At 48.4% G+C, this 19,038-nt stretch overlaps 1 protein-coding gene across 1 annotated transcript; it reads left to right on the forward strand.

Moving 5' to 3' along the window:
• The first annotated feature begins 265 nt into the window (after positions 1 to 265).
• Positions 266 to 16,302, forward strand: LOC139405526 (ankyrin repeat domain-containing protein 50-like). Its single transcript, XM_071147932.1, has 4 exons — positions 266 to 1,083; positions 7,438 to 7,673; positions 11,087 to 14,627; positions 15,097 to 16,302. Exons 1-3 carry the CDS (start codon positions 662 to 664, stop codon positions 14,611 to 14,613), a joined length of 4,185 nt encoding a protein of 1,394 aa, XP_071004033.1. The 5' UTR covers positions 266 to 661; the 3' UTR covers positions 14,614 to 14,627; positions 15,097 to 16,302.
• Positions 16,303 to 19,038: the final 2,736 nt, after the last annotated feature.

Raw genomic sequence — 19,038 nt, forward strand, 5'->3', positions numbered from 1 at the left:
GGAGGGAAATCCATATGAGCCAACTGTACGGAGAGACTCCAGAAGAGAAAATCGAGGAAGCAGGACTGTCAGCAGCAGATACAGAGATTTAGGGAGCATGTTAATGTTAGGAAGGTTTTGGGGAGATAACCACGGAAAACATCTCCTTGTTTTAAGTGAGCCCTTGTGGTAATCTCTCACTGTCTCTCTTATTTTCTCTCTCTCTCTCTCTCTCTCTCTCTCTCTCTCTCTCTCTCTGACGGAGGACAGGTGTGTTGGTGTGTGAGAGAGCGTGTCGGTACTGGATACATTCTATTCATGGTCCATTTCCTTATTTGTTTTTTTTTCTAACCTGAGGACCAGGTTGAGACGGCAGAGAGACACACTGATTGGCTGGAGGAACCTGTGGAGACATGACGCACCAGAGTGTCCAGAGGACTGATCCAAGTTGACTACAGACAACTGGGGGAGGATTAAGAGACTCTGAGATGGTATCTGGAGGAGTCCCCAGATCATAACGTCTGACGTTAGAACCTTCCGGACAGTTACCTTGTCACTGCCAGAGCTACCAAAGGTGTTGTGTAGTCTGTTTAAATCGAAAGAGAAACTGTAAGAGGCGCCGGGGAGTATGGGACGTTGGACCCGCGGTGGAGTGACTCCTGGTTAGTTCCCAGGGGGCCCAATGAGTGGTAGCAGCCATAACACCAGCCTGCTACGGGGCCGCCGTTTCTACTGTCGGGAATGGGCCCTGGAAAAGCTCCAGCGCTGTCTGGAAGCCAAGCCCGCTCCCGGCCGGCCCCCGGGGATCCTGGTAACTGGGGGTCCCGGGGCAGGAAAGACAGCTCTATGCACGGAGGCAATATGGCCCACCTCGGACGCAGGGATGCGGGTCGGGCTGGCGCCCCACTGCCTTGCATTTCACTTCTGCCAGCGGGAGGACGGGAGGAGCGTGGCGGTGTGGAGGTTTGTCCTGGGACTGGTGGATCAGCTGAGGGTCAGCCCCCTCCTCCCCCTGGGGTACAGGGACACACTGGACACCCCGTTGGTGGCTCCCACCCTGGAGCCCCTACACTGCCAGAGGGACCCGGATGACACCTTCAAAAGGTCTGCACTCTATATTACTCTGTAGCGAAATATACCCCGTCTATTACTCTGTAGCGATATATACCCCGTCTATTACTCTGTAGCGTTGCTAACCAACTGATCTAGACAGCTTTGTGAATTGCTCCGTTTTGATGTGAATTCAACACATTCTGTCTGCAAAAAAAAAAATGAATGTGACATTTCTATAGAGAGATTTGAGGTTTGTCAAAAGTCAAACATTGAGTCAGTCAGATTGATAGGGATACTATATGTCTGTACAAATAAACCCATTGTTTTATTTGACATTATAGTCACATGTTCACAGTAGCATGTGAATAGTCATAGTAGCAATAATGCATTTGGAAGGGAAGTGACACCGTCACCAAGCAGACCAGTTATCCAAGATGACTGCCCTTGACTACTTCTTACTGGTAACAGTGAGTTTCCATGAACATTCAGATTCCGTGCTAAAAGCCTGTCACTGCTAGTGTTGTTCAGTCAAACAAAGAAGACCAGAAGAGCCACAGTGAAAAGCGAGCGATTGTCCCGCCTCCTTGGTTTGTATGAGAATGTATTTCTCCCCTCATAATACAAGTCATTCAAGTGCTCTCACAATCGACCTCCCAGTCTGAATGAACGCCACAATGCTATTTATGACACGTCCTTTCAGAAGCCAGGACAAAGACGTGAAAAATTGCGTTCCCTCGAAGTCGCAAGAGACCCGAGTCGTTGGTACCGCTTGGCGAGGTCGTCGTTCTCACGAGGACCCTCTCTGTCTGTCTGATGTTGACGTTGGTTGTGGAGGAACGCTCTCCCTCCTTGTTTGCTGTGTTTCTGGTGTGAACTATCAGGGCTACATTCCACATTTGCCCTCAGACTGACCCATAGCCCGGAGAGATCTTTGTGTGTTTGGCGCCCGAGTGAGAGAAAAAGGGGTTGTGGTTGAGCCACTGTCATGTGAACACTAAACAGTGGTCGACAAACAGGGGAAACATGAGCTTGGAGTGGCAGCGAACGCATATACAGAGAATCCTTAGATTTGAACAGATGCTAGCTGGAACCATTAGAGTCCTATATAACCGCTTAGCTTACACTGTCAACATCAACAATGGCTAGTCGACCCAACTACCAACCACCTTTTCCACTGCCTTTCTTACAGCTATATTCCCTTGTAAAGTTAGTCCTTAACCGTCCGTTAAACTACGCCATTCTCTCTAGTCTTATCTAAATGCTGTTTCACAAGGCCTGCTGATAAACGTCTCGTCTGTTTTAAACCAGAACTTTGGGACGATTAGGGCTCACAGGGCCTGTTGTCAGCCTCTTCTCCACACCGTGTCCAATTACGGCAGGGCTGAGAGGGTCAAAGGTTAGCCCGTGGCCAGGACCATGAGGACAGGATGGAGCAGGAAGCCCTCAGTCAGTTAAAGGGCCATTAACGTGGTTCTGGGCATGCATGTGCTCAAGACACACACGCACGCACACACACACACACACACACACACACACACACACACACCCCTTCCCTGTTATCATATTAGTAAGAAACAAACTTGTGACCAAGAAGTTTTGGAATGGAGCATTCACTTTTAAATTCCTTCTCTTAAAAGGCTTTTACATAAACTCAAACTGAGTCTATTGTTCAGTGATTGGAAAAAAGGACTGCAACTTTTAATATTGTGTTCACAAGGCTGTATCAGTACAGGTGTGGGCCAGAGAGACTGAAAAACAGCTTCTATCTCAAGGACATCAGACTGCTCAATAGCTATTTATTTTACAAGGAAGTCAGTTAAGAACTAATTCTTATTTACAATGACGGCCTACCGGGAAACGGTGGGGTTAACTGCGTTGTTCAGAGGCAGAACGACAGATTTTTATCTTATCAGCTCAGGGATTCGATCTTAGCAACCTTTCGGTTACTGGCCCAATGCTCTAACCACCAGGCTACCTGCCGCCCATCATGAACTCAGAGGCTGCTGCTTACATTGACTCACTAGTCACTTTAAACAATTCCACTTTAATAATGTTTACATATCTTACGTTACTCATCTCATATGTATATACTGCATCTTATACCATCTATTGCATCTTTCCTATGACACTCGGTCATCGCTCATCCATATATTTATATACAGTTGAAGTCGGAAGTTTACATACACCTTAGCCAAATACATTTAAACTCAGTTTTTCACAATTCCTGACATTTAATCCCAGTAAAAATTCCCTGTTTTAGGTCATTTAGGATCATCACTTTATTTTAAGAATGTTAAATGTCAGAATAATAGTAGAGAGAATGATTTATTTCAGCTTTTATTTCTTTCATCACATTCCCAGTGGGTCACAAGTTGACATACACTCAATTAGTATTTGGTAGCATTGCCTTTAAATTGTTTAACTTGGGTCAAATGTTTTGGGTAGCCTTCCACAAGTTTCTGAGTCAGGTCAAACTGAGTCAGGTTTTTAGGCCTCCTTGCTTACACACGCTTTTTCAGTTCTGCCCACAAATTTTCTATGGGATTGAGGTCAGGGCTTTGTGATGGCCACTCCAATACCTTGACTTTGTTGTCCTAAAGTCATTTTGCCACAACTTTGGAAGTATGCTTGGGGTCATTGTCCATCTAGAAGACCCATTTGTGACCAAGCTTTAACTTCCTGACTGATGTCTTGATGTTGCTTCAATATATCCACATCATTTCCCTTCCTCGTGATGCCATCTATTTTGTTTCCCCATGATGTCAAGCAAAGAGGCACTGAGTTTGAAGGTAGGCCTTGAAATACATCTGCAGGTTCCCCTCCAATTGACTCAAATGATGTCAATTAGCCTATCTTAGAAGCATCTAAAGCCATGACATCATTTTTTTGAATTTTCCAAGTTGTTTAAAGGCACAGTCAACTTAGTGTATGAAACATTTCTGACCCACTGGAATTATAAGGGAAATAATCCGTCTGTAAACTATTTTTCGGAAGAATTACATTTCATGCACAAAGTAGATGTCCTAACCGACTTGCCAAAACCATAGTTTGTTAACGAGAAATTTTTGGAGTGGTTGAAAAACAAGTTTTAATGACTCCAAATGTATGTAAACTTCTGACTTCACCTGTATACATTTTCTTATTCCATCCCTTTTAGATTTGTTTGTATATTTTTTTATCTAGGCAAGTACAAATTCTTATTTAAAATGACGGCATAGGAACAGTGGGTTAACTGCCTGTTCAGGAGCAGCTCAGGGGTTAGAACTTGCTACCTTCCGGTTACAAGTCCAACGCTCTAACCACTAGGCTACACTGCTGCCCTTAAATTCTGAGGTTAGTTACAGTATGACTGTACAGAGTGAATGTGCCTTTCGTTTCTGATTAACCACTTACATTAAAGCGAGTTTTTGTTGGTGAATTGTTAGATTACTTGTTAGATATTACTGTTGGAACTAGAAGCATTTTGCTACACTCGTATTAACATCTGCTAACCGTGTGTATGTGACCAATAAAATTTTATTCAAAAGGCTGTATGGTATGTTTACGTTAGCTGACACCTTCCGTTTGGATCCTTCTGGAAGTGTAGGAGTGTGGAATCCATTGTTGAATGACCAAGGCTGTTCAACAAAGACTTCATAGTGTTACATAACCTTTTACAAGTGTCATATTTAATACTTCATTCCGTTTATATCCCTGCTGAAGCAGACACTAGCAGGGTGACAGACACTAGCAGGGTGACAGACACTAGCAGGGAGACAGACACTAGCAGGGTGACAGACACTAGCAGGGTGACAGACACTAGCAGGGTGACAGACACTAGCAGGGTGACAGACACTAGCAGGGTGACAGACACTAGCAGGGTGACAGACACTAGCACGGTGACAGACACTAGCAGGGAGACAGACACTAGCAGGGAGACAGACACTAGCAGGGTGACAGACACTAGCAGGGAGACAGACACTAGCAGGGTGACAGACACTAGCAGGGAGACAGACACTAGCAGGGAGACAGACACTAGCAGGGTGACAGACACTAGCAGGGTGACAGACACTAGCAGGGTGACTGACACTAGCAGGGTGACAGACACTAGCACGGTGACAGACACTAGCAGGGTGACAGACACTAACAGGGAGACAGACACTAGCAGGGTGACAGACACTAGCAGGGTGACAGACACTAGCAGGGAGACAGACACTAGCAGGGTGACAGACACTAGCAGAGAGACAGACACTAGCAGGGAGACAGACACTAGCAGGGAGACAGACACTAGCAGGGAGACAGACACTAGCAGGGAGACAGACACTAGCAGGGTGCCAGACACTAGCAGGGTGCCAGACACTAGCAGGGTGACAGACACTAGCAGGGAGACAGACACTAGCAGGGAGACAGACACTAGCAGGGTGACAGACACTAGCAGGGAGACAGACACTAGCAGGGAGACAGACACTAGCAGGGTGACAGACACTAGCAGGGTGACAGACACTAGCAGGGAGACAGACACTAGCAGGGAGACAGACACTAGCAGGGTGACCCATATTAAATTACTCACACACACTAAACTCCCACTGTTCCTGGATTACACACACACACACACACACACACACTAAACTCCCACTGTTCCTGGATTACACACACACACACACACACACACACTAAACTCCCACTCTTCCTGGATTACACACACACACACACACACACACACACACACACACTAAACTCCCACTGTTCCTGGATTACACACACATACACACACACACACACACACTAAACTCCCACTGTTCCTGGATTACACACACACACACACACACACACACACACACACACACACTAAACTCCCACTCTTCCTGGATTACTCAATGATTTTTACAAGGCCTAAGTCTGGTGAAGCCACCCTCCCAGGTGGAACCCAGGGGACTCTATAGAACACCATTTAGAAGAGTCCTGTCCCAGGGACTCTATAGAACACCGTATAGAAGAGTCCTGTCTCAGGGGACTCTATAGAACACCGTATAGAAGAGTCCTGTCTCAAAGGACTCTATAGAACACATAATGATGTAATGATGATGTCGATATACTGAATGATGTAATGATGATGTCCATATACTGAATGATGTAATGATGATGTAATGATGATGTAATGATGATGTCCATATACTGAATGATGTGATGATGATATAATGATGATGTCCATATACTGAATGATGTAATGATGATGTCCATATACTGAATGATGTAATGATGATGTCCATATACTGAATGATGTAATGATGATGTAATGATGATGTAATGATGATGTAATGATGATGTAATGATGATGTCCATATATTGAATGATGTAATGATGATGTCCATATACTGAATGATGTAATGATGATGTCCATATACTGAATGATGTAATGATGATGTAATGATGATGTCCATATACTGAGTGATGTAATGATGATGTAATGATGATGTCCATATACTGAATGATGTAATGATGATGTCCATATACTGAATGATGTAATGATGATGTCCATATACTGAATGATGTAATGATGATGTCCATATACTGAATGATGTAATGATGATGTCCATATACTGAATGATGTAATGATGATGTCCATATACTGAGTGATGTAATGATGATGTAATGATGATGTCCATATATTGAATGATGTAATGATGATGTCCATATACTGAATTATGTAATGATGATGTAATGATGATGTCCATATACTGAATGATGTAATGATGATGTAATGATGATGTCCATATACTGAATGATGTAATGATGATGTAATGATGATGTCCATATACTGAATGATGTAATGATGATGTCCATATACTGAATGATGTAATGATGATGTCCATATACTGAATGATGTAATGATGATGTCCATATACTGAATGATGTAATGATGATGTCCATATACTGAGTGATGTAATGATGATGTCCATATATTGAATGATGTAATGATGATGTCCATATACTGAATTATGTAATGATGATGTAATGATGATGTAATGATGATGTCCATATACTGAATGATGTAATGATGATGTAATGATGATGTCCATATACTGAATTATGTAATGATGATGTAATGATGATGTCCATATACTGAATGATGTAATGATGATGTAATGATGATGTCCATATACTGAATGATGTAATGATGATGTCCATATACTGAATGATGTAATGATGATGTCCATATACTGAATGATGTAATGATGATGTAATGATGATGTCCATATATTGAATGATGTAATAATGTCCATATCTCTCTCTCTCTCTCTCTCTCTCTCTCTCTCTCTCTCTCTCTCTCTCTCTCTCTCTCTCTCTCTCTCTCTCTCTCTCTCTCTCTCTCTCTCTCTCTCTCTCTCTCTCTCTCTCTCTCTCTCTCTCTCTCTCTCTCTCTAGGGCGGTGTTGTTTCCCTTGCTGGACCTCCCTCCCCCAGAGAAGTCCCTATTCCTGGTGGTAGACTCACTGGAATCGGGGTATGGGGCCGGTGAGGTGGCCAGCTGTGCTGGGGCTCCAGGGAGTAGCAGCTCTATAGCAGATCTCCTATCCAGTCACCAGCACCTCCTGCCCAACTGGCTGCTCCTGGTCTGCTCTGTGCGCAGACAGAACAAGGCTGTGTGTAAGATGTTCTCAGGTATGTTTGGGAGATGTCTGTAGACACGGGCAGGAGTTGCGGGACGCTTTTAAAATGGTCTTCTATCATGTGGAATGCGCGTGACCAGGAAATGGCTCTCTGCCAGTAAGCTGACTCATTCAGCTCTTATTCAGTCCCACAACACAGTAGAATCCTTATTCAAGTGTCTAAAGACGGTTGACATCTAGTGGGAGCCCTAGGAAGTGCAACGTCATTCATATCCCAATGTGAATTCAATAGGGCCTGGTTTGAAAATCCACCAACCTCAGATTTCACACGTCCTGTTTGGATTTCTTCTCAGGTTTTTGCCTGCCATATGAGTTCTGTTATACTCACAGACATTATTCAAACAGTTTTAGAAACTCCAGAGTGTTTTCTATCCAACTGAGACTGAGGAGCAGGCTGTTTACTCTGGGAACCTCTGGGCACCTTTCATCCAAGCTACTCAATAGTGCCCTTGCAGCCACGGCTGGTTGCGACTGAGCCTGGGCTCGAACCCAGAGTCTCTGGTGGCACAGCTAGCACTGCGATGCAGCGCCTTAGACCACTGAGTCGAATACAACAGGTGTAGTAGACCTTACAGTGAAATGCTGAATACAACAGGTGTAGTAGACCTTACAGTGAAATGCTGAATACAACAGGTGTAGTAGACCTTACAGTGAAATGCGGAATACAACAGGTGTAGTAGACCTTACAGTGAAATGCTGAATACAACAGGTGTTGTAGACCTTACAGTGAAATGCTGAATACAACAGGTGTAGTAGACCTCACAGTGAAATGCTGAATACAACAGGTGTAGTAGACCTCCCAGTGAAATGATGAATACAACATGTGTCGTAGACCTTACAGTGAAATGTTGAATACAACAGGTGTAGTAGACCTTACAGTGAAATGCTGAATACAACAGGTGTAGTAGACCTTACAGTGAAATGCTGAATACAACAGGTGTAGTAGACCTCACAGTGAAATATTGAATACAACAGGTGTAGTAGACCTTACAGTGAAATGCTGAATACAACAGGTGTAGTAGACCTTACAGTGAAATGCTGAATACAACAGGTGTAGGTAGACCTTACAGTGAAATGCTGAATACAACAGGTGTAGTAGACCTTACAGTGAAATGCTGAATACAACAGGTGTAGTAGACCTCACAGTGAAATGCTGAATACAACAGGTGTAGTAGACCTCACAGTGAAATGCTGAATACAACAGGTGTAGTAGACCTCACAGTGAAATGCTGAATACAACAGGTGTAGTAGACCTTACAGTGAAATGCTGAATACAACAGGTGTAGTAGACCTTACAGTGAAATGCTGAATACAACAGGTGTAGTAGACCTTACAGTGAAATGCTGAATACAACAGGTGTAGTAGACCTTACAGTGAAATGCTGAATACAACAGGTGTAGTAGACCTCACAGTGAAATATTGAATACAACAGGTGTAGTAGACCTTACAGTGAAATGCTGAATACAACAGGTGTAGTAGACCTTACAGTGAAATGCTGAATACAACAGGTGTAGGTAGACCTTACAGTGAAATGCTGAATACAACAGGTGTAGTAGACCTTACAGTGAAATGCTGAATACAACAGGTGTAGTAGACCTCACAGTGAAATGCTGAATACAACAGGTGTAGTAGACCTCACAGTGAAATGCTGAATACAACAGGTGTAGTAGACCTCACAGTGAAATGCTGAATACAACAGGTGTAGTAGACCTTACAGTGAAATGCTGAATACAACAGGTGTAGTAGACCTTACAGTGAAATGCTGAATACAACAGGTGTAGTAGACCTTACAGTGAAATGCTGAATACAACAGGTGTAGTAGACCTTACAGTGAAATGCTGAATACAACAGGTGTAGTAAACTTTACAATAAAATGCTTTACTTACGAAACCCTAACCAACAATGTAGTTAAAAAAAATACAGATAAGAAATAAAAGTAACAGAGCAGCAGTGAAATAACAATAGCGAGACTATATACAGGGGGGTACGGTAACAACAGCTCTCTGTTGTTATCATCTATGCATAGTCACTTCAATAACTCTACCTACATGTACATATTGACTCTGTACCGTAGCAGCAGTGTAAAGGGGGGGGGGGGGGGGGGGGGGGGGGGGGGGGGGGGATGCAAATAGTCTGGGTAGCCAATTGATTAGCTGTTCAGGAGTCTTATGGCTTGTGGGTAGAAGCTGTTTTGAAGCCTCTTGGTCCTAGACTTGGCGCTCCGGTACCCCTTGCCGTGCGGTAGCATAGAGGACTGTCTATGACTAGGGTGGCTGGAGTCTTTGACAATTCTTAGGGCCTTCCTCTGACACCGCCTGGTATAGAGGTCCTGGATGGCAGGAAGCTTGTCCCCGGTGATGTACTGGGCCGTACTCAGTAAGCTGCTATATCGATGCTAATAAGAAAAAAAGAGTGTGAGTGCTAGAGTGAGTGCTAGAGTGAGTGCCAGAGTGAGTACCAGCGTGAGTGCTAGAGTGAGTGCTAGAGTGAGTGCCAGAGTGAGTGCCAGAGTGAGTACCAGCGTGAGTGCTAGAGTGAGTGCAAGAGTGAGTGCTAGAGTGAGTGCTAGAGTGAGTGCTAGAGTGAGTGCCAGAGTGAGTGCCAGAGTGGGTGCTAGAGTGAGTGCTAGAGTGAGTGCCAGAGTGAGTGCTAGAGTGAGTGCTAGAGTGAGTGCCAGAGTGAGTGCCAGAATGAGTGCTAGAGTGAGTGCCAGAGTGAGTGCCAGAGTGAGTGCCAGAGTGAGTACCAGAGTGAGTGCCAGAACAGAAAGGGTGTTAATAGTTCATCAACAAAGCGACCGAGTGACAAAATGGTTGTGTTTCTGTCCGTTTTTTCCAGGCTGAATGCTTGATGTCGTGTTCGGTAAACCACACAGGTCTAAAATGTAGTTGTTTTTTAGAACTCAGAAGAACACCATGCTCTCATTACTATAGGGTGGGTGACATCTGGACACGTCTGTACTGGAGAGGAGGAGAGACTTCCACCACACACTGCTTAACACCAGTAAATATCTCTCTGATGTTTGTTCTGAAGTTACATTAAGTGACAGTCTCTCTCTCTCTCTGTCTCTCTCTCTCTCCCACCCTCTCTCTCTCTCTCTCTCTCTGTCTCTCTCTTTCTTTCTATCTCTGTCTCTCTCTCTGTCTCTCTCTCTATCTCTGTCTCTCTCTCTCTGTCTCTCTCTGTCTCTCTCTCAATCTCTCTCCCACCCTCTCTCTCTCTCTCTCTCTCTCTCTCTCTCTCCCACCCTCCCTCTCTCTCTCTCTCTCTCCCACCCTCTCTCTCTCTCTCTCTCTGTCTCTCTCTCTGTCTCTCTCTCTATCTATGTATCTCTCTCTCTCTCTCTCTGTCTCTCTCTGTCTCTCTCTCTCTCTCTCTCTCCCTGTCTCTCTCTCCTCTCGGTAGGTTTCCGTAAACTGTGTCTGGACGATCTGCGTAAACCTGCACCGGTACGTGACGTGCAGCACTATATCCTGCGGAGGCTGGACCAGGAGGGGGCGCTCCGTCGACAGCTGACCCCAGAGACGGCCGACATGCTCAACTTGCTGCACATCAAGAGTGGCGGCTGCTTCCTGTTTCTGGAACGCGTTCTAGACGGCGTGGCGGGGGCCTTGGTGGGGCTCCGGGAGATCCGGGACATCCCCGGGACCCTCAACGGCCTCTACTTGTGGCTCTGTCAGAGACTCTTCCCCAGAGGCCTGTTCCTCCAAGTCAGGCCCCTCTTAAACGCCCTACTGGCCTCCCCCAGGCCCCTCACCACCCAGGAGCTCTACACCGCCACCTGGACCCAGGACATGTCCCTCAGCCTTCTGGACTTCCAGAGCAGGCTGAAGGCTCTGTCTACGCTGCTTATCGACGGGCCGGGAGGCAGAAAGCTCCTGTTCCACACTAGTTTCGCAGAGTGGCTGACGGACGTGAAGTATTGCACCCAGAAGTATCTGTGTAGCGTGTCTGAGGGACACACCATGCTGGCCATGGCTCTCACCCTGCGCGCCCCACACCTTAACACAGAGGACACCTGTCAGATGGGCTCGCACCTGGTCAGCTCAGGCATGCACAAGGACAACCCTGCCCTCCTGGCCCTGTGGCTGTTGTGGGCTGATGTGCCCCCTCTGACTAGCCCCTTTTCCCCCTCTTACCCTGCCTCTCAGCCGCCTGTCCTGGTCAGGCAGGAGGTCCTCCAGCTGTTGATGAAGAGTGGGGTGTTCCCTCCCTCCTGTGCCCCAGATGGAGGCCCCAGCGTGGGGGTACACTGTGCAGGAGGCGGGGGGGGCATTATCGGGCAGGCGCTGGAGAAGCAGGACACAGTGAGGGTGCTACTGGACAGCGGGGTCAGCGTGAACCGGGCCGACCCCACAGACGGACGCACCCTCCTGGCCAGCGCGGCCCATGCAGGCTCAGCCGAAGTGACTGACCTACTCCTGTCCCGAGGGGCTGACCCTCTGATCAGTGACCACCAGGGCCAGACCCCCTTAACGCTGTCTGCCAGGCAGGGCCATGTCAGGGTGCTGGGGATGCTGCTGGACTGGGCCAGGGGGCTGGATCTGGAGGCCGGCGTGGGGATGGTGGAGCATGCAGACAGCGAGGGCTGGACGGCCTTACGGTCAGCGGCCTGGGGGGGTCACACCGAGGCTGTGCACCTCCTCTTGGATGCAGAGGCAGACGTGGACGGGTGTGATGCTGAAGGCCGATCGGCACTGAGGGCGGCGGCCTGGGGGGGTCACGAGGAGATCCTCCTCACTCTGCTGGACCACGGGGCGCAGGTGGACAAGGTCGACCGGGAGGGCCGCACGCCACTGATTGCCGCCGCCTACATGGGCCATCGGGAGGCGGTAGAGATCCTGCTGGACCACGGGGCAGAGGTCGACCTGGCCGACGGAGACGGTCGTACTGCCCTGTCAGTGGCTTCTCTCTGTGTGCCCACAGCGGCTGGAGTCAAAGGTTACGGCGAAGTGGCCAGCCTGCTGTTGGAGCGAGGGGCGGACCCGGGGCACAAGGACCAGGATGGGATGACCCCTCTGCTGCTGGCTGCGTATGAAGGTCACGAGGAGGTGGTAGAACTGTTGTTAGAGGCCGGGGCAGACGTAGACGAGAGCCCTGGGCCACACGCCGCCGCCGCTTCTGCAGCCGTCACCCCGCTGTTGGCGGCAGCCGCCATGGGCCATTCCGCGACAGTGGGCAGGGTGCTGTTCTGGGGCGCTACGGTGGATGGCATCGACGGGGAGGGTCGTACAGCTCTGAGCCTGGCAGCAGCACGGGGCAGCGTGGAGGTGGTCAGAGCACTTCTGGACAGAGGGCTGGATGAGAACCATAAAGACGATCTGGGCTGGACCCCTCTGCACGCCGCCGCCTGCGAGGGCCTCCCGGGGGTCTGTGCCGTCCTAACGGAGCGTGGGAGCATGGCGCGTGTCGGAGAAATGGACATCGAGGGACGGACTCCCCTCATCCTGGCTGCGCAGGAGGGCCACTGTGGCACGGTGAGGCTTCTGCTGGACCGCCGCTCGCCCATCGACCACCGGGCGTACGACGGCCACTCTGCGCTGAGCGCCGCCGCCCTGGAGGGCCACGCTGAGGTGGTGGAGCTACTGATGAGGCGGGGCACGGACACGGACGTACGGGACGCCGAGGGCCGTCCGCTGCTCTACCTCCTGGTTCTGGAGGGACATCTGGACATGGCTGCCCTCATCATGGAGAAAGGGGGCGTGCCTCTGGAGTCCCGGGACGGGGAGGGGCGCACGGCGCTGCACGTGGCCTCCTGGCAGGGCAACCTGGATGCAGTGGGGCTGCTGTTGAGCCATGGGGCGGACCCTAACACCCAGGACGGGGAGGGACGACCCCCCTTGCACTCCGTAGCCTGGCGGGGTCATGTTGAGCCCGGTCGTCTGCTCCTGGAGGTCAGGGGGGTCAACGTGGATCTGGCCTGCAGACAGCAGGGGGCCACGGCACTGAGCATCGCGGCTCAGGAGGGCCATGCCAATATCGTTGCCATGCTACTGGAGGGAGGGGCCAACCCAGACCACGTAGACAAGTATGGCCGCAGCCCCGTCAAGGTGGCCGGGAAGAGGGGCCACTTCACTATCGTCAGGCTGCTGGAGAGCTACGGAGCCAAACCGTACTCAGTCCGTCTGCCCCCGTCCAACACCCTGTCGCCACGGTCATCCACTGTGAAGAGCCCGTCCTCCGTCGGCTCAGGGAGTAACGTGGCCCAGGCAGGGCGTCATCATGGTGCTAGCACCTCCACCTCCTCAGCCTCCTGCTCCCCAGGCTCCACAGCCGAGCATTTCCACTCCATCCATAGCTCCCAGACATCCTCCTCCACAGCCCACTCCCAGGCCACGGTGCAGACCGTCCCCGCTGACAGCCTGTCCTTCACCCAGCAGATCCAGCAGCACTCCCTTCCACGCTGTCGCTCCCGTCACTCCACCCTGCCTCCACCTGGCTCCGCCCGTGGCAGCCTGCACGGGACCAGCCGCAGGGCCCAATGCGCTAAGGCAAGCCCTCCTCCACCCACCCTCTGCACAGTCACGGCCATGGTGCATGACTCTGAACAGACTTACAAAGGCTACCCAGCAGGGTTCGACTATCCCAGTAAACACAACCCCCCCAGCCTGATCCAGGAGGAGAGGTCTCAGTACGGAGGGGGGAGGTGGAACTCTGTCATGGCTTCTCTAGGGGTGACGCCTGGACAAGATGGCCCCAAAAACAGGGACAGTCTCCCTATGGGCTACCCCTACCAGGTCCAGAGCCCGGCTCAGAGAGAGACATGGGAGGAGAACCGGAAGATGTCTATATCCCCCGGTAGTGCCTTATCTCCTCCCTGCATGGTGGTCATGACGACCACGGACCCCCAGCTCAACCTGAAACAGGCCATCAAGCTGCAGTTTGAAGGGCCCACCAGCGCTGCCTTATACAAGAGGGAGACGCCCCTGTGAACTCTGACCTAACGGTGAGTACTGTCTGTTGGTCACCAAAGAGAGTAGTCTAACTGTAAAAAAAACAGAGGCTTATAAAGTGTTATATTATTCTATTATAATAATATTATATTATTAGTATATTCCAACCAGAAGGGTCCCTGATGTTTTCCTTCATTGTCTTAAGAGATGCTGAGTATAGTGACCTGTTACGTCAGAAATACATTTTCACGAACTTCCCTTCTCAAAAGAAACTGTTATTTGGACACCAGGTGCTGTTACTTTGTGTCCATTTTTCTATTTCATCACATTGATCTTCCCCAGAGTTAAAGTCAAGTCTACAGTGGTTTTCTATTATATAAACCACCTTTTAAAACCAGAGCTTCACTACACCGTGACCTCTCATAGAGGGCACGTCGCAAAACCACGTCCTGTCCTTTCAGGTGGTACGTTTGGAGGAATGCCTGGCGTTTTAATGACAGCATTCTCTGTTGTGGGTTCTAGGTGGACGTGGGAGTTCAAGGGTCCGTTTTCAGAATGGATAATGGTTCTTACGGGGCAGATGAGAGCGGAAGGGGCATCTCTCTCACCCCCCCACCCTCGCCGCCTTCAGCTCAGCGGACCAGAGGAAGAATGGAGAGGCTGAAAGACTTCAAAGCCGTTTACATTCCAGACTTTCTCCGTCGCCTGTTCTGAGCAGCTGTCACTAAATAGTGGACACACACACACATTCCTCAGACACAAAGCCTTGTGCCATGGACAAGTCGGATGGAGAGGGGCTATCGGTCCACCCTCCTGCTGATCTACCACACAGACAGACCAGAGTGTGTGTGTGACAGTTCTCTGACCAGAGAGAGAGAGTGTGCGTGTGCGTGTGTGTGTGTGTGTGTGTGTGTGTGTGTGTGCGTGCGTGCGTGCGTGTGACAATTCTGTGACACACAGACCCAACGCAGGGCTGTGGTCTCACCAGGGTTTGACGCTAAACCAATCATCAGTGGACTTCTTCAGAAATCAAACTTTTCTACTCTACGAGTGGATGAATAACATTCATTTGAAGCCACCACAGAACAGCCAATATACGTGTGAAAGGGTTCTCACTAAGATGAGACGAGATGGGCAAGGAGACCCACGACAACACACTCACACAGGACTTAAGATAGTTTTCTTTTTATATATAGGAGCTCTTTTTCACACCGTATCTGTTTTGAAAGCCACGATTCTACTGCCTGTGTGAGGGCACTATTGATGCCTTGATCTTCCTCCAGAGTTTTGCTCTCTCTACTTTTAAAACCCCGAGACATGGCAGGTATTACCAGGAGTTTGTCGACGTGCATCTATGGCAGCTTGGAGTCTGTCGACGTGCTTCAATGGGCGGCCACGAGCCATACAAATTCAGCAGAAAAGACCGCAGTCCTACCAAATCCTGACCTAGCCTACGATGCTGTTGAAAATGCTGCTATGTTTATGACATTAACCAACCAGCAGGCGGAATGTTCCAGCACACTCTGAGTAATCCTGTTGGAAAGGAACTGCTAATGATGACATAAATCTAAAGATAGATTAGAAAAGAAAGACAGAAAGTGGGACTTTAGCTATTCATTTTAAATCATTGATCTGGCCTAAGTACTTTCCATTTGTCCTTGTTGCCATTTTATTCACATTTGAAAGCATAATGCCGTTCTTTAATTAAAAAAGCAGACGTGCTTGTAACTAATGTCAAACACTGTTTGAGGTGTGTGTGTGTGTGTGTGTGTGTGTGTGTGTGTGTGTGTGTGTGTGTGTGTGTGTTAGCATACTCTTAGTGTACAGCGTGCATCTGTGGAACGAGACGGAGGTGTTTATAGATAGCATGTCACAAGTCACCAAAGACCGAGATGAAAGACACATGGTTTCCTCACAGACCAGCTGCTCATCAGAGATGCACATCAGAGATGCAGCATGTAGCGGGTCAGGAAGGTTGCTGCCCTGAAAAACAGGCTTCTCTTCAGCTACAGAGAGTGAACCCACTGGTAGAATCCATGTTGTTGTGAAGTGTCAACGTATTGTGATGTGGAATCAACGTGGAACATACATTTGGATTGGAAAGAAGTAATCAACCAGTTCTGTTTTTATCTCATCTCAACCAGCGTTGTGAACGATGAAATGAGGGTAAAACTTCAATTGAAATACATTGATTTAATCTAACTAACAGGTTATTATAATACATCTAATTTCAACATAATTTGCCAGAACTATGTATACAATTCCACGTAGAAATGTAAAACATATTTTGTATCCTATATTCAATATATACTGAGTGTACAAAACATTTAGGAACACCTTCTCTTTACATGACATAGACTGACCAAGTGAAAGCTACGATCCCTTATTGATGTCACTTGTTAAATCCACTTCAATCAGTGTAGATGAAGGTTAGGAGACGGGTTAAAGTTGGATATTTAAGCCCTGAGACAATTGAGACATGGGTTCCTGTGTGTATCAAGCATGGTCCACCACCCAAAGGACATCCACATGGGCTCAGCATCCCTGTGGAACGCGTTCATAGACTGTTCTGGGGGCAGGTTGGTAGATTTAGTCATTGAGTGATTGAAATGTTGAGAGTAAAATGAATCAACGCCATGCCACCAACCTAAGTAAAGAGGTAACAGTATATTGAAATGAAAATGTGAAGCCACCGTCGACAACGATTCCTGACGGAACAGCGATTCCTGACTGAACAGCGATTCCTGACTGAACAGCGATTCCTGACTGAACAGCGATTCCTGACTGAACAACGATTCCTGACTGAACAGCGATTCCTGACTGAACAGCGATTCCTGACTGAACAACGATTCCTGACGGAACAGCGATTCCTGACTGAACAGCGATTCCTGACTGAACAGCGATTCCTGACTGAACAGCGATTCCTGACTGAACAGCGATTCCTGACTGAACAGCGATTCCTGACTGAACAGCGATTCCTGACTGAACAACGATTCCTGACTGAACAGCGATTCCTGACTGAACAACGATTCCTGACTGAACAGCGATTCCTGACTGAACAGCGATTCCTGACAGCGATTCCTGACTGGTATATGAGACGTAATGTCTGCCATCCAGGTCGATCCTTACCTCTGTGTACCCTGGTTACCTCTGTCTACCCTGCTTACCTCTGTGTACCCTGCTTACCTCTGTGTACCCTGCTTACCTCTGTGTACCTTGGTTACCTCTGTGTACCCTGCTTACCTCTGTGTACCCTGCTTACCTCTGTGTACCCTGCTTACCTCTGTGTACCTTGGTTACCTCTGTGTACCCTGCTTACCTCTGTGTACACTGCTTACCTCTGTGTACCCTGCTTACCTCTGTGTACCCTGGTTACCTCTGTGTACATTGGCAGTAGAATGGCCTTACTGAGGAGCTCAGTGACGTTCAACGTGGCACCGTCAGAGGATACCACCTTTCCATCAATTAACTTAATCAAATTTCTGCCCAGCAAGAGCTGCCCCTGTCAACTGTAAGTGCTGTTATTGTGAAGTGGAAACGTCTAGGAGCAACAACGGCTCAGTCGCAAAGTGGTAGGCCACACTAGCTAGAAGAAAAATAAATGCACACCTATTTAGGCGAGGTGCTGGCTAGCGGAGTAGAAAACTTGAATTAAAGAGCGCCGCACACTCTAGGAGCTCAGATGCAAACATTTTACGTTGTTAATTACATTTTTGCATCTGAGCTCCTAGAGTGTGCGGCTCTCTTTTATTTTCCCGGCCACACTAGCTCACAGTACGGCACCGCTGAGTGCTGAAGTGTTTAAAAATCGTCCGTTCTCTGTAGCAGCACTCACTTCCGAGTTCCAAACTGCCTCTGGAAGCAACGTCAACACAAGAACTGTTTGTCAGGAGCTTCATGAAATGGGTTTCCGTGGCCGAGCAGCCGCACACAAGCCTAAGATCACCATACGCAATGCCAAGCGTCGGCTGGAGTGGTGTAAAGCTTGTGGCCATTGGACTCTGGAGCAGTGGAAACCCATTCTCTGGAGTGATGAATCACGCTTCACCATCTGGCAGTCCGACAAATTAATCTGGGTTTGGCGGATGCCAGGAGAATGCTACCTGCCCCAATGCATAGTGGCAACTGTAAAGTTTGGTGGAGGAGGAATAATGATCTGTGCTTCCAACTTTGTGGCAACAGTTTGGGGAAAGACCTTTCCTGTTTCAGCATGACTATGCTCCCGAGCACAAAGCGAGGTTCATACAAAAATGGTTTGTCGAGATCGGTTTGGAAGAACTTGACTGACCTGCACAGAGCCCTGACCTTTAACCTATCGAACACCTTTTGGAATGAATTGGAACGTCGACTGCGAGTCAGGCTTAATCGCCCAAACATCAGTGCCCGACCTCACTAATGCTTTTGTGGCTGAATGGAAGCAAGTCCCCGCAGCAATGTTCCAACATCTAGAGGAAAGCCTTCTCA

This window comes from Oncorhynchus clarkii, chromosome 3, assembly GCF_045791955.1.
Source record: "Oncorhynchus clarkii lewisi isolate Uvic-CL-2024 chromosome 3, UVic_Ocla_1.0, whole genome shotgun sequence".
Lineage (NCBI taxonomy): Eukaryota > Metazoa > Chordata > Actinopteri > Salmoniformes > Salmonidae > Oncorhynchus > Oncorhynchus clarkii.

Bases quoted from the DNA above. Each gene is read 5' to 3' on its own strand.
- LOC139405526 (XM_071147932.1), top strand. From the start codon at position 662: ATGAGTGGTAGCAGCCATAACACCAGCCTGCTACGGGGCCGCCGTTTC. The intron at 1,084-7,437 runs GTCTGCACTCTA...CTCTCTCTCTAG, and splicing joins CCGGATGACACCTTCAAAAG to GGCGGTGTTGTTTCCCTTGC. The intron at 7,674-11,086 runs GTATGTTTGGGA...TCCTCTCGGTAG, and splicing joins TGTGTGTAAGATGTTCTCAG to GTTTCCGTAAACTGTGTCTG.